Genomic DNA, 20284 nt, shown 5'->3' with positions numbered 1-20284 from the left:
CAACTCAAGAGGTACACCTGTGCCAGAAGAAAGAGCTCTCATTACCAGCTCCGGTTTCATTTCTGCTTCTTTGGGCCCATTCTCTCTCCTTCCTCCCTCTCTTTTGCTTCCTTATCCCCACAGCTTTTGCCTCCTTATCCCCTACTTTTTCTGCTTCTCTGGTCCATAGTTAATCATTTAACAAGTTTTTATTAAGCTCCTAAAATATGCAAGGACAGCTATGTACTTGTAGCCCTAGACAATATAGCAGTGAACAAGACAAAGTCCCTGTCTTCATGGATCTTGTGGGGTAGATAGACAATAAACACACCCAGTATTGTCAGAATGGGATAAGTGGCATAGCGAAAAATATAGCCAGGCAAGGGGGAGTAAGGAATGCTAGGTAGGAGATTTTGCTATCAGTTTTTATTTTTAAAAAAGATTTTAGGGGATCCCTGGGTGGCGCAGTGATTTGGTGCCTGCCTTTGGCCCAGGGCGCGATCCTGGAGACCCGGGATCAAATCCCGTGTCGGGCTCCCGGTGCATGGAGCCTGCTTCTCCCTCTGCCTGTGTCTCTGCCTCTCTCTTTCTCTTTCTCTGTGTGACTATCATAAATAAATAATAATAAAAAATTTTGAAAAAAATAAATAAAAAAGATTTTATTTATTTATTTGAGAGAGAGAGAGAGAGAGAGCAAGGGTGGGGCAGAGGGAGAAGCAGACTCCCTGCCCTGAGAAGGGACCCAAATGCGGGGCTTGATCCCGGGACCTGGAGATCATGACTGGAGCTGAAAGCAGCCGCTTAACCAATTGAGCCACCCTGGCATCCTGCTGTTTTATATAGGGTGATCAGGGAAGGAAGGCCTCATTGGAAAGGTGATGCTTGAGCAGTTCTTGAAGGAATAAGCCAGGCATATATTGGAAAATGGGTGTCCTAAGATGAAGATCAAGTGCAAAGGTTCTGTGATGGAAGTTTTCCCAATGTATTCAAAGAATAGAGAGGAAGGATGCTTACTTACTGACTAGAGTAGAAAAGGGCAAGAGTGGGCTTAGAGAGGTATTGAGAGAGCTGATCATGGAGGATATTGTAAGGAACTTAATTTTTACTCTGGAAAAGGTGATTTGATCTGAGTAGTGATGTGATTGATAAATTACTTACTCCCCCCACCCCTGGTTTAAATTTAAACAGTTTTTTATTATGGAAAATTTCAAACATATACAAAAATAGAATGGTATCATGAACCCCAAGCTTCAGCAGTTATCATGACCAGTCATGTGTGTGTATGTATGTATGTATTTAGAGAACACTCAAGTGGGGGGGATGGAGGGGCAGAAGAAGAAAGAGGGAGAGAGACAATCTCAAGCAGACTCCGTGCTAAGCTTGGAGCCTGACTCAGGGCTCTATCCCATGACCTCTAGATCATGACCTGCACTGAAATCAAGAGTCTGACCCATGAAGGCACCCCTCTCAGTTATTTTTAAGCAAATCCCATGTACAATATGAAATTATAATTTCATACCTAAATACTTGTGTATTTTTCTAAATATTCATTTATTCATGAGAAACACACACAGAAAGAGAGAGAGAGAGAGAGAGGCAGAGACACAGGCAGAGGGAGAAGCAGGCTCCATGCAGGGAGCCTGATGCAGGACTCGATCCCAGGACTCCAGGATCATGCCCCAGGCCAAAGACAGGCACCAAACCGTGGAGCCACTCAGGGATCCTCCTACTTGTGTATTTTTTTTTTTTAAGATTTTATTTTTATTTATTCATGAGAGACACACAGAGAGAGAGGTAGAGACACAGGCAAAGGGAGAAGCAGGCTCCATGCAGGGAGCCCGACGTGGGATTCGATCCAGGTTCTCCAGGATCACACCCGGGGCTGCAGGCGGCACTAAACTGCTGCGCCATCCAGGCTGCCCTACTTGTGTATTTTTAAATGCATAAGAAAACTGCAGTACTACCACTTTTCCAAAAAATTAGCAGGAATTCTTTGATATTAACAAATACTTCCTTGATTGCCTCAAATGTTTCTTTTTCTTTTGCCAGTTCATTCAGGTCTAGATGTAAGGTCCACATGTTTGTTTGACGTGTTCCATTTCCTTTTTAATCTGTAGATTCTCCTTTACTTTTTTTCATTGTAATTTATCTAAGAAACTGGCTCATTTGTCCTATTGAATTTCCTACATTCTAGACTTTGCTAATTGTATCTCTGTGGTCTCATTTAATAGGTTCCTCTGCCCTCTTTATTTCCTATAAACAGGGAGTTAGATATAAAACTTGCTTAGATTGAAGCTTGATTTTTTGATAAGAATATTCTGTATATACTGATCTAAACTTCATATTGCATCATATCAGGAAATATGGAATATGTCTTCTTGTCTTTTTTTGTGAAGTTCAGATGGTAGAATTAGGTGTTGTTCACCCATTATTAAGTTACTCCCATCAGCTTTTCTTCTAATGGTTTTAGTGGCCATTGATGGGCATTACCTAGATGAATTATTTCATCAGAGTTGCAAAATAGTGATTCTAATTTTATCGGTTTTCCTATAAAGAACAACTTTTCCTACTCTATTATTTGGTTATTCTCAGATATAGTTCCTACAGAAAAGACAGGATAAATGCTTGATTCTTACATACTTCCTTCTGTAGATTGGCCAGAATTGGCCATTTGTTTAGAGAGTCTTGGTTCTTTTTTAGTGGTAAATGGCACTGAAAGACCAAAACTTGAACTCTAGAGATGCTTACTGAATTGTTTTTTGCTTGTAGGCCTTTTAGGGGATAGGGCTCAGAAAAAGATAAATTTAAGAGGAAATACATTGTGAGTTAATGCTGATAATTCCTATATGTATTTAGGATTATAGAGTGTTTACTTTGATTTTATGTTTATGTATTTTTTCTTATGCTGAAAATCGTGGTTCCAGAATAGAAACATCACTATCATTACACTGTGATTACTAAAAATAGTTTAAGATTTTTTTTTTCCCTTTTGATATGTTCCATTAGGGAACATACAAATTGCTGTGTGATAAAGTTACTTAAAATAATTTCTCTCTTTCTAGTTAAAATGCCAACTCAATATTATACTTAGGTTTGTTCATTTCATTTTGCTTTTATTTTTAGAGATTGCACTTCTACTTTTCTTTAATAACTATATAAGACATTTATATGGCTCTAAAGTTGAATGCATAAAACAAGGTAAAATCAGAGAAATCTAGCTTCAATTCCTGTCCCTTCTATTCTTATTATAGGTAGTTATCTATCTATCTATCTATCTATCTATCTATCTATCTATCTATCTATTTATTTAGAAAGGATGGGTGGGGGGCAAAGGTAGAGGGAGAGAGAATATTTTAAGTAGGCTCCATGTCTAGCACAGAGCCCAATGCAGGGTTCTGTCTTAACAACCCTGAGATCATGGCCTGAGTCTAGAGTTGGATGCTTAACTGACTGAGCCACTCAGGCGCCCCTAGATAGTCAATTTAAAAAAGGTTTTGGTTCTTCTGTTCACTTAAATCTCTATATAAGCATATTTATATTCATATTCTTTTTAGGTTAGGGGCTCCTGAGTGGCTTAGTTTGTTAAATGTCTGCCTTCAGTTTAGGTCTTGATCTCTAGGTCTTGTGATTGAGCTCTATCAGGCTCCCTGCTCAGCGTGGAGTCTGCTTCTCCCTCTGCCCCTCCCCTGCTCATGCTCTCTCACACTCTCTCTCTCAAATAAATAAATATAATCTTCAAAAAGAAAGCATACTGTACATACTGTTTTATGTAGAACTTATTTCACTTAGCAACACATTCTGGGAATTACCCTGGTGAATATATAGAGATAAGCTTCATTCCATTTTAAAGCTTCATAGTATTCTGTCACATTGATGTGCTGTAGTTTAGCTAACTAGTTTCCTGTTGAAGGACATTTGGTTATTTTCAGACTTTTGTTGTTGCAAAGCACTGCAGTGAATAGCCTAATGCATGTGTGTTGTGTTGTATTTTTTAAAAAATATTTTATTTATTTATTCATGAGAGACAGAGAGAGAGAGAGAGAGAGAGAGAGAGAGAGAGGGAGAGGCAGAAACACAGGCAGAGGGAGAAGCAGGCTCCATGCAGGGAAGCCTGATGCAGGACTAGATCCCACAATCTTGGGATTCTGAGCCAAAGGCAGATGCTCAGCTGCTGAGCTACCCAGGGGCCCCTTTTGTGTTGTCTTTTGTTTGTTTTCCCCAGTGTATCTAAAAATCCTCTAGGTGGTATTGTTGGGTCAAAGCGTAAATGTGTGATTTCCCTCAGTATTGCCAAATACCCCTCCACAAGTGTTTTTCTCTTTTCTTTTCTTTTATTTTTTTAAGATTTTTTTTCCCTAAAGATTTTACTTATTTATTCATGAAAGGCATACACACACACACACCACACACACACACAGAAAGGCAGAGACAGAAGCAGGCTCCATGCAGGAAGAACTCCAGGATCACACCCTGACCCAAAGGCAGGCACTCAACCACTGAGCCACCCAGGCGTCCCAAAGATTTTGTTTTTATAAAAAGATTTTGTTTATTAGAGAGAGACAGAATGAGAGAGAGAGAGAGCATGAGTTGGGGGAACAGGGAAGGGTAGAGGAAGAAGGAGAAGCAGACTCCCTGCTGAATAGGGAGTCCAATATGGGGCTTGATCCCAGGCCTCTGAGATCATGACCTGAGCCAAAGGCAGACGCTTAACTCACTGAGCCACCCAGGCACCCCCATAGGTGCTTTTTCTGTTTTGCCTTCCTCTAATAGTGTGCAGAGTGTTATTTCCCATAGTCATAAACTTTTAGATTTTTGCCAATTTCATAGATGTGGAATAGTATCTCAGCATAATTTTAATTTGCATATCCCTTATTATAAATGTTGTTGAGCATCTTTCCACTTATTAAGAGCCATTTGAATACCTTTTTTTGTGGACATTTCATATTTTTTTGTCCCATTTTTCCATAGAGTTGTTGGTCAGTGTCTTCTCTACTTTTAAAATCTTTGTATAGGGATCCCTGGGTGGCGCAGCGGTTTGGCGCCTGCCTTTGGCCCGGGGCGCAATCCTGGAGACCCGAGATCGAATCCCACGTCGGGCTCCCGGTGCATGGAGCCTGCTTCTCCCTCTGCCTGTGTCTCTGGCTCTGTCTCTCCTTCTATCTCTCAAGAATAAATAAATAAAATCTTTAAAAAAAAAATAAAATAAAATCTTTGTATAGGGTAGCCCAGGTGGCTCAGTGGTTTAGCACCACCTTCAGCTCAGGGTGTGATCCTGGAGACCAGGAATTGAGTCCTAGAGGGGATGCTTCTCCCTCTGCCTGTGTCTCTGCCCCCCGCCCCTCTCTGTGTGTCTCTCATAAATAAATAAATAAAATCTTTAAAAAATAAAATCTTTGTATAATAGGAAAATTAATTTTTGTTTTTTCCTAGTTTATCATTTTTCTTTTTACTTTGCTAATTTTTTCCTATACAAAGATTTTTATTTTATGTGGTAAAATTGATCAGTTTTCTTCTTATTATGATGTTTACTACTTAAAATTTTATTTATTTATTTTTTTAAAAAAAGATTTTATTTATCTATTCATCAGAGAGAGAGCGAGAGCGAGAGAGAGGCAGAGGGAGAAGCAGGCTCCATGCAAGGACGCGGGACTCCATCCTGGGTTTCCAGGATCACGACTGGGCCGAAGGCGGGGCTAAATCGCTGAGCCACCCGGGCTGCCCAACTTAACATTTTAAAAGATTCCTGTTGGCTGCTGTTGGAAAGAGAGGGGCAGGAGTGGGCCTAGGGGAGGCAAGGGGAGAAACAAGATGTTTGAAGGTGATGGTAATAATCTAGTGTTGGTAGCTGTCAAGTGGTTCTGGTTATATCCTGAGATATCTGTTTATGGATAGGATATTAGACACGAGAGAAAGAGAATAGTGGAGATGACTCCCAAGTTTTTGCCTAACACGATTCGGTTACCATTAACTGAGAAGGAGAAGCCTGTGAAAGGGGCAGATTTGGAGGAAGATCAAGAGTTGGGTTATGGGGCAGCCCGAGTGGCTCAGCGGTTTAGCGCCACCTTCAGCCCAGGGCCTAATCCTGGGGACCGGGGATGGAGTCCCACGTCGGGCTCACTGCATAGAGCCTGCTTCTCCCTCTGCCTGTGTCTCTGCCTCTCTCTCTTTCATGAATAAATAAATAAATAAAAAAGAGTTGGGTTATGGACATGTAAACTTCGAGATACCTATTAGACCTCCAAGTGGAGGTATCAAATAGTTGAATATATGAGCCTGTAATTTCAGGGAGTATTTAGGTCTATGAGTAATTATTTGGGAGCTGTCAGCATGTAGAGGATATTTATTTAAGTTTTCCCTTTTTATTCGTTTTTTTATTGTGGTATGTTTTCTATATTCTGAAATGTACAGATATTAAGTGTGCAGTTTGATGACTTATGACAAATATATACACCTGTGTAACTGCATCCCAATCTGGTATAGAGCATTTCTGTGCCCCAGAAAGTTCCCTTGTCCCTCTTTCTAGTCAGGCTACTCCCCAGAGACAGCTGTTGTTCTGATTTATATTACCACAACTTAGTTTCACCTCAAGTTTATAATATTTAAAGATTTTTTTAAAAATTAATGAGTGATACAGAGAGAGAGAGAGGGAGGCAGAGACACAGGGAGAGGGAGAAGCAGGCTCCATGCAGGGAGCCTGACATGGGTCTTTTTTTTTTTTTCTTTAATAAATTTATTTTTTATTGGTGTTCAGTTTACCAACATACAGAATAACACCCAGTGCTCATCCCGTCAAGTGCCCCCCTCAGTGCCCGTCACCCATTCACCCCCACCCCCTGCCCTCCTCCCCTTCCACCACCCCTAGTTCATTTCCCAGAGTTAGGAGTCTTTATGTTCTGTCTCCCTTTCTGATATTTCCCACACATTTCTTCTCCCTTCCCTTATATTCCCTTTCACTATTGTTTATATTCCCCAAATGAGTGAGAACATATAATGTTTGTCTTTCTCCGATTGACTTACATCACTCAGCATAATACTCTCCAGTTCCATCCACGTTGAAGCAAATGGTGGGTATTTGTCGTTTCTACTGACATGGGTCTTGATCCCGGGTTTCCAGGATCAGGCCCTGGCCTGAAGGTGGTGCTAAACTGCTGAGCCACTGGGGCTGCCCTCAAGTTGATAATATTTAAAACAGAAGGCTGGATAATCACTAAGAGTGTGAATATACATAGAGAAAAGAAAAGGCCCAAAAACTATGATTTGAGGAATGCCAAAGATTTGAGGGGAAAATGAGGAATTGGCAAGGAAACCAAGAGTATCCTGCAAGATAGCATGAGAACCAGATGGAATGGAGTCCTAGAAACCAACTGAAAAAGCGGTTTCAAAAAGAAGTGAGTGATGTCACAAGGTCTTGAAAGATGAGGATTCAAAATTTACCCATAGATTTAGCGATAAGGGGATCATTCGTGACCTAAAAAACTGCTTTCGTGGAGTGATGGGAAGGGCCTGATTGGAGTGGGTTCCAGGGAATGGGAGGAGAGAAACTGGACAGGAAGAATATAGTCATTTTGAGGAGGAGAAAGATGGCCTAGTAACTGGAAAGGGAGTAAAGGATCAAAGGAGGATTTATTGGATTTATTTTTATTTACTTGTTTGTTTTAAAAGATTTATTTATTTGGGAGAGAGAGAAAGAGAGTGCATGCATGTAAGCAGGGGGAGGGCCAGAGGCAGGGGGAGAGAAAATCCTCAAGCAGATTCCTTGCCTGCACGAGCCCAACATTTGGCTTGATCCTGGGACCCTGAGATCATGCATGACCTGAGCCAAAAACCAAGAGTCACACGTTCAATTGACTAAGCCACCCAGGTGCCCCCCCCCTTTTTTTTACTGAGCAGTATTTCAGTATTTTTGTGTGCTTACACAACTAATCCAGTAAGAGAGAAAGCTGAAAATGGGAGAGATTGCTTGAGTGTTGCCCTTGAGTCAGCAAGAAGTCAGCCCTTGAGTGCACAAAGGAGGGGCTGGCCTGAGGTAGGGGCTTAGGCACAGTAATAGGCAAGACAAGTAGAGGTGTAGGTGAGAACATGCAGAAGTTCTCTTTTCGTTGTTTCTATTTCTCTGTGACCCAGGAGGGAGGGAGGGAGGGAGGGAGGAAAGAAGGAGGAGGAAGGGAAAAGAAAGGAAGGAAGGAAGAAGGAAGGGTCAGAGGTTGAGGAAAGAGGTCTAAGTTTGAATTAGTGGAGAATGGAATTGCTAATATATCATCACTTCACTCCCAACCTTACTGATAATAGTTGTATAACTTTCATAAGTTACTTATGTTTCCTACACCTCAGTTTGTTCATCATGAGTAGTAACCCATCTCAAAACTTTGAGGACAAGATGAGAAAACACCTAGCATTGTTCCTGACCCATAGTTGATATTTAATAAGGGGTTATTGTTTTCCAAAGTGTATCAGTGAAACTGTTAATAGATAACATGTGGAATAATACTTGTAATATTTAAAATGCCATGTAATCTAAAACTTTTTCAAATGTGCGCTTAACATTGTCGAACTTACATATATTCAGATTTTGGAATTGGATAGTCAGGTGGCACATTTAAAAAAAAAATTAGATTCTTTTCTCCTGGTTTGCCACGTAAACTTATAGGACTCAGTTGATAAATTTGTCCTACAAATTTATCAGTTTGTTGAAAAGAAGGTTTTAGTTACATTTTTAAAAGTTCTAAGTCACTCAGAGTTCTGTTTGATTTCTCAAAGTTCAGTTTGGCTATGCTCAAGAATGGAATGGGTTTGAACCTATTCATTGTAGATTTTAAGATTTAAGATTGATTTTAAAATTTAAGTATGGAAACTTTCTAATATTTACAAAAATAAAAAGTGTAATAAGTCTCCATGTATTTACCTAGCTACTACCTTAAGTGATACTCAGATTAATATGGACACTTAAATCATCTTTGAGAAGATATGGAACTAACTTGTCTTGATTCACTAATGAGTAAGAGGTAAAGATTCTGATTTAATAATAATTTAATTTTAATTCCTTCAATCATTATTTTATTCATTGATTTATGCAACAAAATTTATTGAGGGTCAACTTTGTTCATTAGTGCCTAATGGCTAAGAGCCTTGCCTGATTGCAAATCTTGGCTCCACTATTTACTAGCTGTGTTGCCTAAGGCTAATAAAAGTAATCTAAGTTTCAGTTTCCACACTGTCAAAATTAAGATAATGCTAGTATCTGCCTCATAAGGTTGTTATGAGGAGTAATTGAGATACATTGGCTTGGCTTGCTCAGTAAATGTTAGCTGCTGTTATATTCTTTCTCCTTTTCCTCCTCCTCCTCCTCATCTTTGTCTTCCAGATTTTGTGCTAGGTGTATTAGGGAGTATGAGAGAATTAAGATACAGACCTTCACTTTGAAGAACTAGTATTCCAAAATCCCACAGTATTAGAGCTAGGAGAGATTTTCAAGATTATCTAGTTCAGTAAGCCCAGAGAGCTTTAGTGAAGTGTCCACTATCAACATCTCTTAGTGCCAAAGCCAGGCCAAAGCTCAGGTCACTTAGCTTTGAATGTTCTTGTTAAAGAATGGCTGCTCTGTTGGTTTTACTCTGCCCCACTCCTTAAGCCCTATTCCTCCTAAATTGACAATCCTTACCTATTTCAGGGCTTTGCCTTTTCAGTGTGCAAACATCGAAGTATATATGAAGCTTTTTGCACATATCAGAGCCAAATATGAACACTGGGTACTTTCCTTAAGATTCCAAGGAAGACATGCTAGGGAAGGTAGATAGGCTGTCTCTCTGTGTAATCACAAGGACATTTTTTTATCTTCCTCTTATATCACAGCCCAGGAGTTAAAGTCACTGTTTGAAAAAAAGTCCCTCAAAGAGAAACCGCCAAGTTCTGGAAAGCAGTCAATATTATCTGTACGACTGGAGCAGTGCCCTCTGCAGCTGAATAACCCCTTTAATGAGTATTCCAAGTTTGATGGCAAGGTAAGTAAAAATAAAATTTTGTCTTTTTAAATAAAACCTCAGTTGAGTGGAATTGTTTTGTTGTATTATTATTATTAGATTCAGGGTTTCAAAAATGACTCTAAGTAATCATAGAATGTCATTCGCATTTTCTATGACCAAGGATATGAAACGGTCTGAATTTGGGCTTAATATTGTTTCCACAGTGGTATGTTCAGGGATTAAGACAAAAATAGCCTTGAGATATTTGGATGTTTTTTTTTTTTTTTTCCCCTGTTTCATCTTCCAAGTATACTTGAGGTTTTGGGTTAGTTGGGTTGGATTAATCAAGGCCTGATTGTGTTGGGATTGCTTTGGAAGTGATTCTGGGAGGCAATTTGCATTGTTTTGGTCTGATTCTTTATTATAACTGTAGAAATTGTTGAGGTTAAAGCTTTACTTTAGAGTTCTCGACTGTTGTTTCTATGTTAGTATTTCATTGTAGGGACTCTTGTTTGACACTCATTATGCAAGATGACTTTATTTTTTTCTGTTCCAAGAATTTGCAGTTTTAAAATTCAAACATTTCAAACATGTCTATTTGCCTTTTAGGAAAATGGCCGCTGTTTTAGGCGGAGCCTAGTTCCACTTGCAGCACCCTCTCTCCTCACATTCCCTGCCATCAAAGCTGAGCTGAGCTGCTTTCAGGAGACAGTAGCAGTTGATTTTTATATTTATTGCCATGATATTGCTGTCTGGTAGTGGCCTGGGGATGCTGAATGATAGCTTGTTGCCTAGAGAGGTTGTGTACAATTTGTCTTACTTTAACACCACTGCAATTAATAAACACAGCTCTTTGCTTATGTTTGCATTTTTTCATATTCAACCTCTGGTTATGTGCTGGTTCTGTCAGTAGTCACCTTTGAGCAAGGAGATGTTTTTTCTTCGAAACACTTTTACCTCATAAGGTTCAGCATGTTTCATAGGTTTAAGTAAGCATGTATGGTCATGGGCAAGTGAGGTTATTGATGTTGGTGAGAAAGGAGAGCCAAGAACTAGAAACAAAATGTATAAGTTACATAAGATACTAATATGCTCAGGAGTTGCTTTCAAAAAAATCTGAAAGTGCTTTTAGTAAATGAGAGATTGTATTGATGTAAAGCTTCTCTTTAACCTGCCCCTGCTGCAACTCCGCAACTCCCGCAACTCCTAACTCCCGTTTCTTCTTGTGGAATGTAGCAAAGAGAAGAAAAGGTCCCCCTAGGGGACAGGAATGTCAGTCTCTGGAAAATAGACAGTTGGACTGTAGGTTTTTTGCTTTTTTTTTTTTTTAAGATTTTATTTATTTATTCATAGACACAGAGAGAGAGAGGCAGAGACACAGGCAGAGGGAGAAGCAGGCTCCATGCAGGGAGCCCGATGTGGGACTCGATCCCAGGTCTCCAGGATCACATCCCAGGCTGCAGGCGGCGCCAAACCGCTCCGCCACCAGGGCTGCCCCCCCCCCCCTTTTTTTTTAATACTACAGTTGATTCATTTAGATATGTGAAAGCTATTGGTATTAGGTTACATGGCTGGAATTTACTTGCTTCTGTTGCCTGATACCATCTCATTGTTTGAGGACATAATTGCTGGAATAATTACTATGTAAATATACTTTGATGCCAACAAAATAGCACAGATCTTTTAAAATGTTATGTCTTAGAATTCTTATTATACCATTAGATTTCATTTTATATAAATTACTTAGCTTTGGATTTGACAGAAAGTTGTCAGGTATCCTTGGTATATATCTAACTTTGGAGTGCCAAGGAGAAATAAAAAAAATAATATGAAGAAGCCATTTCCTCAGTCACAAAGGAATTACTTTTGCTAGATATGTTTACACTTAAGGCTCTCAATGCTTTTGTCATATCAAATCTGTTTGTAATCAGTAAAGGATATGCACATGGAGCAGTCATCATCACACTTTGATTAAGAAAGATTTATATATTGATAAGTCTATCTGGTAATGGTGGTGCTATTTTATTATTATCTTCCATATTACAAATGCTAAAATACAATTAAACCCTTATTCTCATCTATTATTTAATATTGATGCATTTGGCAGATATGTAATGAAAGTGGCTAATATTTGAAGGATATTGTACTGTACATATTAAATTAGTCTTTATCTTTGTGAAATGCATCAATATGATATTCAATGACATCTCAATGATTAATAGAGAATTATACTTGAGTCAAGCCTTTTTGTAACCTAGAAATTAAAATGACTATTCAAATAACACCTCAAAATGATCAAATTAGCATTTTGTGATTGCATAATAATGGGATTGTAGTAGTTATAACAGCACCATGGCTGCCTCTAGAGTTAAGATCATGTCAACCCCTTGATAATAAAGCCTTTTCTGTGAGAGTCGACTTTAATAATTTCCAGATTGATTCTTCCCATAAATCATTTGATGTTCAGCACTAAATTTTTGTTACTGTTGTAACTTAAAATTATTTTATTTTTATTCAGCTCATATTTAAGAAGTGAAATGAGTGTCCTGTTTTAATGATTCACCATCTTGTCATTGAACCCCATGCTTTTTACCTCAAATCTAAGAGTTTTTTTTAAATTTTTTAAAGATTTTAAAAAATTTTATTTATTAATAGAGACACACACACACACAGAGGCAGAGACACAGGCAGAGGGAGAAGCAGCCTCCATGCAGGGAGCCCGACATGGGACTCCATCCAGAATCTCCAGGATCACACCCTAGGCTGCAGGCGGCGGCGCGCTAAACCGCTGCGCCACTGGGGCTGCCCTTTTTTTTTTTTTTAAGGAGTTTTTTATGTATTTTGATAGTCCCCCTTTTTTTTCCCTGCAAAGGTTTGTTAAAGCCACTAAGATATGTACAGTTTTTTCCCCGTACAGTTATTCACAGTGCTTTTCTTGGGAATAACGCTTGCCTTATTTACATAATTAACTGAGTTGCCTAGGTCTCTTGGGCAAATGGTACATAATTGGGGAGAGAAGGGGACAGAGAAGAGTTTGGGGTCTAATTAAATATGCTAAAAAACTACTTAATTATGTATTTCCTCAAGAGACTAACTGCTGTGAAATCCTCCTTAAGATTAAACTAGCATTAGGTTTGAAAAAAGAATTTTGTTTTTGGTATGGCTTTATAATTACATTGTAGGTAAGCCAGCATATCTAATGTCTTTAATGGTTTGTGTAGACTGGATTGTTGTTGGTTTTAGTGAATCTAAGGGTAAGCATCTCTTAGCTATTGTGCTAACTGAACGTGAATACTTGCGAATAATTTTTAGTTCCTATAGCAGGTTAATAATTTCATTTTTAAAAATTGTGACTGATGAATAATTTTTTGGAGGCTTACAGTTGAGAGGGAAAGCCTGTGTTTAGGCATATGCTTTATTGTAATTTTAATAGTTTTTTGGATTGGTTTGTTACTATGTTTATTTTTTTGGTAAATTGATGAGGCTATCTTGACCTGTTTTAGATTTGTTGATTATTAGTAACTGTTTGCTAATCATTTGAAAAAAATCCAAAATAGAATGCACATGGTTTTAGGGAATGCTTGGTCGTACAGGGCAAAACCAGCTCAGCCGTCTGCCTGCATTTTTTGAGCTTCTTGAAAATAGGACCTCAAATAGACTAATTACTAACACAAAATCTTTGTTCTAGAGATTGAGAAAATCAGAAAATTTCTTGTGACAGTCCTGACTTCACTTTATGGGGATATGTTGGGTGTGATAAGGAGTTGCTTTGAGGTGATGAAGGAGTGGGCTCTACTGATAAATGAACACTCAGCACTGGTTTAAGTATCCCTGAATGTGTGGATTTCTGCCCTTTCTACCTGTCTCAGATAAGGTCATGTTTTTCCAAGTATCTATCCCTTTCCATTCCATGGCTTATCACTTACATAAGAAACTTTTGCTAGTATGTCACCACTATTCTGGTTAAACTGAGTTTACAAATATTATCATTGTTAGTAGACTAATATAATTTTATTTTATTTTTTACTTATTTATTTACTAAAAGATTTTATTTATTTACTTGAGAGAGAGAGAGAGCAGGGAGCCTGATGGGGGGATCAGTCCCAGGATCCCAGGATTATGACCTGAGCTGAAGACAGACACTTAACCAACTAAGCTACCCAGGCACCCCTTATTTTATTTCTTTAAGTAGGCTCCACACCCAACTTGGAACACAAAGCAGGGCTTGAACTCAACAGCCCTGAGATCAAGATGTGAGCTGAGATCCAGAGTCTGCTGCTTGACCAACTGAGCCACCCAGGCACCCCCATTATAATTTTATTATTTTATATGATTTTATTTATTTTATTTTATTTTATTTATTTTATTTTAAGATTTTATTTATTTGAGAGAGAAAGAGAGTGCACACAAGTAGGGGGAGCAGCAGGGAGAGCAAGGAACAGACTCCCTGTCGAGCAGGGACGCCCCCCCGCCCCCAACTCAGGGCTCCATTTCAGGACCCTGAAATCATGACCGAAATGGAAGGCAGCCACTTAACCAACTGAGCCACCCAGGCCCCCCCCTCCCCGCCCAATTAGAATTTTAAATACCATTTCCTGTTAATATAGTTACTAACAAAGAAATGATATTATCAGTTGTGATGTCTTGGTCAGGTTTTCCATCTCTCCAAACCTCAGTTTCTTTACCTGTAAAAGAAATGGGTGATCCTTCCTCACAAGGCTGATGATACCATCAAATAGGATAATACTAGGATAGAGCACCTAACACAATGAGGAACAGTGTAATTTACTTTGTGACCTATTTTGTAGTAAGACTTGAGTTGGAATCCTGACTCCACCACTTAACACTGTGACCTCAGGATAATTACTTAACCTCATGAAGCTCCAGTCCTCATATGTGGGTTGAGATGATGATAATATAGCTTTCTTGTGAGGATTAATTGAGGTAAGGTCTGTTTACCAAGACATGTAGCACATAATAGGAAGCACTCAACAAATATCTTACTTCTGCCCCTCTTTCTTTGTAAACGATGAGGGCCAGTGATGCTGTCTCTTCTATGTACTTCATTAGATTATTGACAGGATTGAGTGAGAGGAAATGTGTTCTTAAAACCAGGTGTTTAGAATAGCATCGTTAAATAAGATGTGCAGCAGACAGGGTGAAGGTGATCTGTCTGAAGTTCAAGGAGTCCAGTGAGGTTTGACCTTTAATTTATTTTTTTTAAGATTTTACTTATTTATTCATGAGAGACACAGAGAGAGAGAGAGAGAGAGGCAGAGGGAGAAGCAGGCTCCATGCAGAGAGCCTGATGTGGGACTTGATCCTGGGACTCCAGGATCACGCCCAGGGCCGAAGGCAGGCGCCAAACCACTGAGCCACCCAGAGATTCCCTGCCCACTCCCCATCCCCCCACACCCTTTTAAAAATATTTTATTTATTTATTCATGAGAGACACACAGAGAGAAACCTTTAACTTTAAATAGGAAGATTGAGTCAAGTAATTATTTCCTATTTCCTTTTTAAATTTTTTTTTTTTAAACATCATATGAGAAGGTGGTTCAGTATTAGTCATTGCTTGGCAGTTTACTAAAATGTTAAATATTGGGATCCCTGGGTAGCTCAGGGGTTTAGTGCCTGCCTTCAGCCCAGGGCGTAGTCCTGGAGTTCTGGGATCGAGCCCCACATCAGGCTCTCTGCATGGAGCTTGCTTCTCCCTCTGCCTGTGTTTCTGCCTCTCTCTCTCTCTGTGTCTCTCATGAATAAATAAATAAAATCTTTAAAAGATAAAAAAATAAAATGTTAAATATTTATTTGACTTACCTAAATTCTACTCTAAATATAAGGAGAATATTTGCCTTAACAAGTGCTTAAAAAAACAGAACCTGTTCTTGTTCATATAGACAACTGTGACTTTGATTGTGTTAACTTATTAGAAAGTAACCATTTCTCTGTTAGAAACTGTTTTAACTGGAGCCGCAGAGAGCATGGGGGAAGGGATAATTCATGAGTGCTAATTGCTTGGCTGTTAATTTTCATAAGTGTTGATAGAAGCAGTTCCTTAAATTAAACTTTGTTTAAAATGTATCAGGGGAAATATTCCACAATGTCGAGCCTGAAGTGAAAATTAATATGAATGCTGTGGCAATTAACACATACTGGTTAATAGCTTTTAGCAGCATTTTGGGATGATAGTCCTTAAATACATTTTTGCATGCTGCTCTTGTTTCAGCATTGTTCCAGTCTATGTCTGGATAATTATGAACAAATTTTTTCTACAATCATTGGCATTAAATAGCTCTCTTCAAAGAAAGTCACTTAAAACTTCTCAGAAAAGCATGGAGCCACTGAGAAATGTGGCAAACTCAGAAAAGGTCAGCGAATTGAAATTATGTTTAAAAAAACTCCCTCAAGAGGAAAATGCTCCTCATTTGAACTTGGAATATTTGCTATTATAATGTGAATGGTCTCCTCTAATATGTTAAGCGACTTTAGTTCAGGGTCTCTTTCCAAAAAAATTATAGTCTGGACTTTATTGCCGGTTATGATTCTAGACAGCAGCTTTTGCTTAGGGCTGCCTGAGCTGCGGTATAGCTTTGAGCCTGCCTAAGAGCCTCTGGCTTTTGAGTGTCTTTCTTTTCCTCCCCTCAGGTTGACCAGCCCCCAGCCCTTTTGGGGAAAAGTCTCTGGGGTTTACTTGCTTTGTGCCCATTGAGAGAGAATATAAGACTGTTGTGAATTAGAGCATTTTAAACTAGGAGCTGTATGTCCTGCTCTTTTCACTTGCTTCTTTTTACATACCTTTTTATTTTTATTTTTTAAAGATTTTATTTATTTATTTCAGAAAGAGAGAGCATAAGGGGGAAGAGCAGGCTGCCGCTGAGCAGGGAGCCCAATGCAGGATTTGCTCCCAGGATCCTGAGATTATGTATGACCTTAGCTGAAGGCACATACTTAACCAACTGATCTACCCAGGCGCCCCATTACATACCTTTTTAAGAAAGGAGAGTAAGTCCTAGTATCATTTTAGCAGTTACTCTCTCAGCGTCTTATCTGTGACTGTATTTTGGTAGTCTTCTTTTTCACAGACCAGTTTTTATCAGTCTGTTCTGTTTCTAAAGTAAGATATTAGATATTCACTACCTCTTTAAACATTATGGTATACTAATTGAAGTACCAAATTCACTAATTTAAAAACATCTTTTAATGAGATTATTTCCTCTTTACATAGTGTTAGTGCACTTTTCTTCCTGTTGCTTGACATCATACTGAATATCCCAAGGAGAGATTTGGGGATTTCTGTATGGGTGGCATTCAAAATGAATTAAATAGAAATCTTACAATGAAAGATAGTGTTTTCAGCATTCTGCTCTGAAGTTTTAAATTCTGAGGACTGAGTTCTTTTTTAAAGGATTTTATTTATTTATTTGATACACAGAGAGAGCACAAGAAGGGGGAGCGGGAGAGGGAAGCAGGCTCCCTGCTGAGCAGGAACCCTGACTAGTACCCAATCCCAGGGCCCTGGGATCATGACCTGAGCCAAAGGCAGATACTTAACCAACTGAGCTACCCAGGTACTCTGAAGATTAAATTCTTAAAACTAGCACACTCCATTCTGAGGTCTTTCTCTCCAGGCCTTGTTTCTGCCAGTCTACAGAGGCTTCCTCTGGTTGTGGAGCAGTCTTCTAGAAATTCCTGTCAGAGGTAGAATTGACCATTGGTTTTAGAGATTTTTCAAAGGCAGGTAGAATTTTGCAATAGAAAGAACATATTTGTCAGGCTTGAATTACAATTCCAACTTTGCTATTTACTTGTTGGGTGATATCAGGCAAATCAATTTACCTTTTTTTTTTTTTTTTTTTAAGATTTATTTGTTTATGAGAGAAGAAAGAGAGACAGCATGAGCAGAAGGGCCAGAGGGAGAGAGAGAGAATCCCAAGCAGACCACACTGGGTGCAGAGCCAATGTGGGGCTTGATCCCAGGACCACAAGATTATGACCTGAGCCAAAACCAAGAGTCAGATACCCAACTGTGCCACCCAGGGGCCCCTTATTTTACCTTTTTGAGCCTGTTTTCGTATGTATAAAATGAAGTTAATGTCATTTTTTAATGTTGTCACAAGGATTTAACGAAAATGGGAAATGCATACATAGCAAAGTGCCTGGTACCTGGCCATTGCTAGGAGGTTTATTAGTTTCTTTTCATTTTACCATAGTACCATTCATTTGTTTCATATTTAGCGAGGGCCTACTACATACCAGACGCTGTTAAGTAGAATCTGGATTCAGTGGTAAGCAAAAACATACCTGGTTTCTGACCTCATGGAACTTTTTCTCTTGGCAGAAGGTAGATGTTATGTAAACAATCACCTAACTGAATGCAAAATTGCCATAATAGTATAATCCCAACTAATTAGTTACTAAGTACCAGGAGAGGTAGTTGGAGCCTTCAGAGCATTATCATAGGGGCATCTGACCTAGTCTAAGGGGTCAGAGTTGGTATCCCTGTGAAGGTGACTCTTGGTATGAGAAGTGAAGGATGAATAAGAGCTAACTAGATGATGAAGGGGAAGAAGAAAGGACAAATGGAGGGTCTGAGGCAAGGGGTAGCTTGGCAGTTTTGAGGAACTGAAAGAAGGCTGTGTGACTGGGGACCCTAGGGTAAGGTGGGATGTGGTACAAGGTAAAGCTGCAGGGGCAGACCGTGTAGGTCTGGTGGAAGTGTCCTCTTTAACCTTAGAATATTGGCAAGCCTTGGACAAGTTTAAATGAGGAGGTAAGGTAATCAGATTTGTGTTTTGAAAAGATCACTGGAGCTGTGCTGAAGGGAATACACCTAAGAGGGTTTGTGAGGCCAGAGAGACCAATCAAGAAACTTTTTGCAGTGGTCCAGTTGGGAGAGCTGGTAACTTGGACTTACTTATTGGTAATATAGAAGGAGGGATGAATTCAAGAGGTATTTAGTAAGTAAAAATGGTAGGAATGTTAAGGAATAGGGGAGAGAGGGGTTTCAAGGACAATATCCTGATCTGCTTCCGGCTTGTAGAACTGAATGGATGATGATTCCGTCCTTGAATTAGGAAGTGCCGAGGGGCGCCTGGGTGGCTCAGTTAGTTAAGTGTCTAACTCTTGATCTCAACTCAGGTCTTGATATCAGGGTTGTGAGTTATAGCCCTCTGTTGGGCTCCATGATGGATATGGAGCCTACTTTTTAAAAAAAAGGTAGCACTGAAACAGGGCAGAGGATGAGACAAGATATTACCTTTGTGAGCTGGTTTGGGCCTGGTGACTGTAGATCACAGCTTCTTACCATGTCTTTGAAGACACTACACAGTTTTGGTGGGGTGAGAGATGTGCAGTGTACTCTGCTTATTTGGTTTGTATTTGGGGCTTCTGAGGCTGGGGCCTTTGAGGTGGGAGTAAGCTGGGAGCCAGGAGCCTCTTTGTTCCCACTTCACAGACAGCTTTGGAACTCTGGCAAAGAAATTGCCCAGGAAGTTGGTACCTATTCTCTGAAATGGGCTGTACTCTCAGATGCTCAACTCAACTCACCAGGCTGTTAAGAGAAAATGAGAGAGTAATTTTAGATGAGGCAGATGCCAGGTGTCATTTAAGAAAATATGATGATTGTAATTCTTGGAGTTTAGAAGAGTAAGAGGTAACACATGGACATGTTTTTATTATAAGATTACTGCTCTAGTCTATCTTCTTCCTAGCTAATTAATTACCAGATTAGCAGATGAAATCTGATTGAAATCTATATCAAGCACTGAGGTTCCAGGGAAAGCTTAGGAGACAATCCTTGTAGGGGTAGTGAGGCTAGGCATGGGGTGGGATTTTACACTGAGTATCCTCATATGGGATGCCTTGCTCGTATAATTTTCAGTAGAGAGATTTCCTTGTCCTTCAAAGTACTAAGCCCTGATTTTACTGTCTTGAAGAGAACTCTACAGAGAAATCAAATGACAGCTTAGGGTCACTCAGCTGGGCATAGAGTCTAAGTATTCTTATTTTCAGAGATTTTTATTTTCATTCTTAATGACGTTCTTATTTACAAAATGGAAACTCGAGTTCTAGGACTAGAAATCCACATGATAGAACATGGGTGTGGAATCAGAAGATGTGGGTTTTAGCCCTGGTCATGCTCTGGGGTCTGGGACAAGTCACCTCCCATCTCTAAGCCTCAGTTTCTGCCTATTTAGAATGAAGAACTTAGCTTGGATGATCTCTTGGATTTCTCTTGGCTTTAAGGTTCCATCATTTTGTGATTGGGGAGGTGATTGACATCAGTGACATGTAGGTTATAGATGAGAAAACTTGAACTCTTGAAGTTTTGATCTTTTCATGTA

The 20284-nt window shown here is 39.3% G+C and overlaps 1 protein-coding gene across 10 annotated transcripts in view; it reads left to right on the top strand.

The window, feature by feature from the left end:
* The window catches only part of MAPKAP1 (MAPK associated protein 1), a 255649-nt gene that overhangs the window by 37736 nt on the left and 197629 nt on the right, over window positions 1–20284 (top strand). For all 10 annotated transcript variants that reach the window (XM_041723817.1, XM_041723818.1, XM_041723813.1 and 7 more), the window contains one exon: window positions 9829–9977. In XM_041723817.1, coding sequence (XP_041579751.1) covers window positions 9829–9977 — 149 coding nt within the window. The remainder of the gene's footprint in view (window positions 1–9828; window positions 9978–20284) is intronic.

The sequence above is a fragment of the Vulpes lagopus genome, chromosome 12 (assembly GCF_018345385.1).
Source record: "Vulpes lagopus strain Blue_001 chromosome 12, ASM1834538v1, whole genome shotgun sequence".
Lineage (NCBI taxonomy): Eukaryota > Metazoa > Chordata > Mammalia > Carnivora > Canidae > Vulpes > Vulpes lagopus.
Note: the sequence above shows the minus strand (reverse complement) of the source record. Positions and strands in the feature narration are given on the sequence as shown.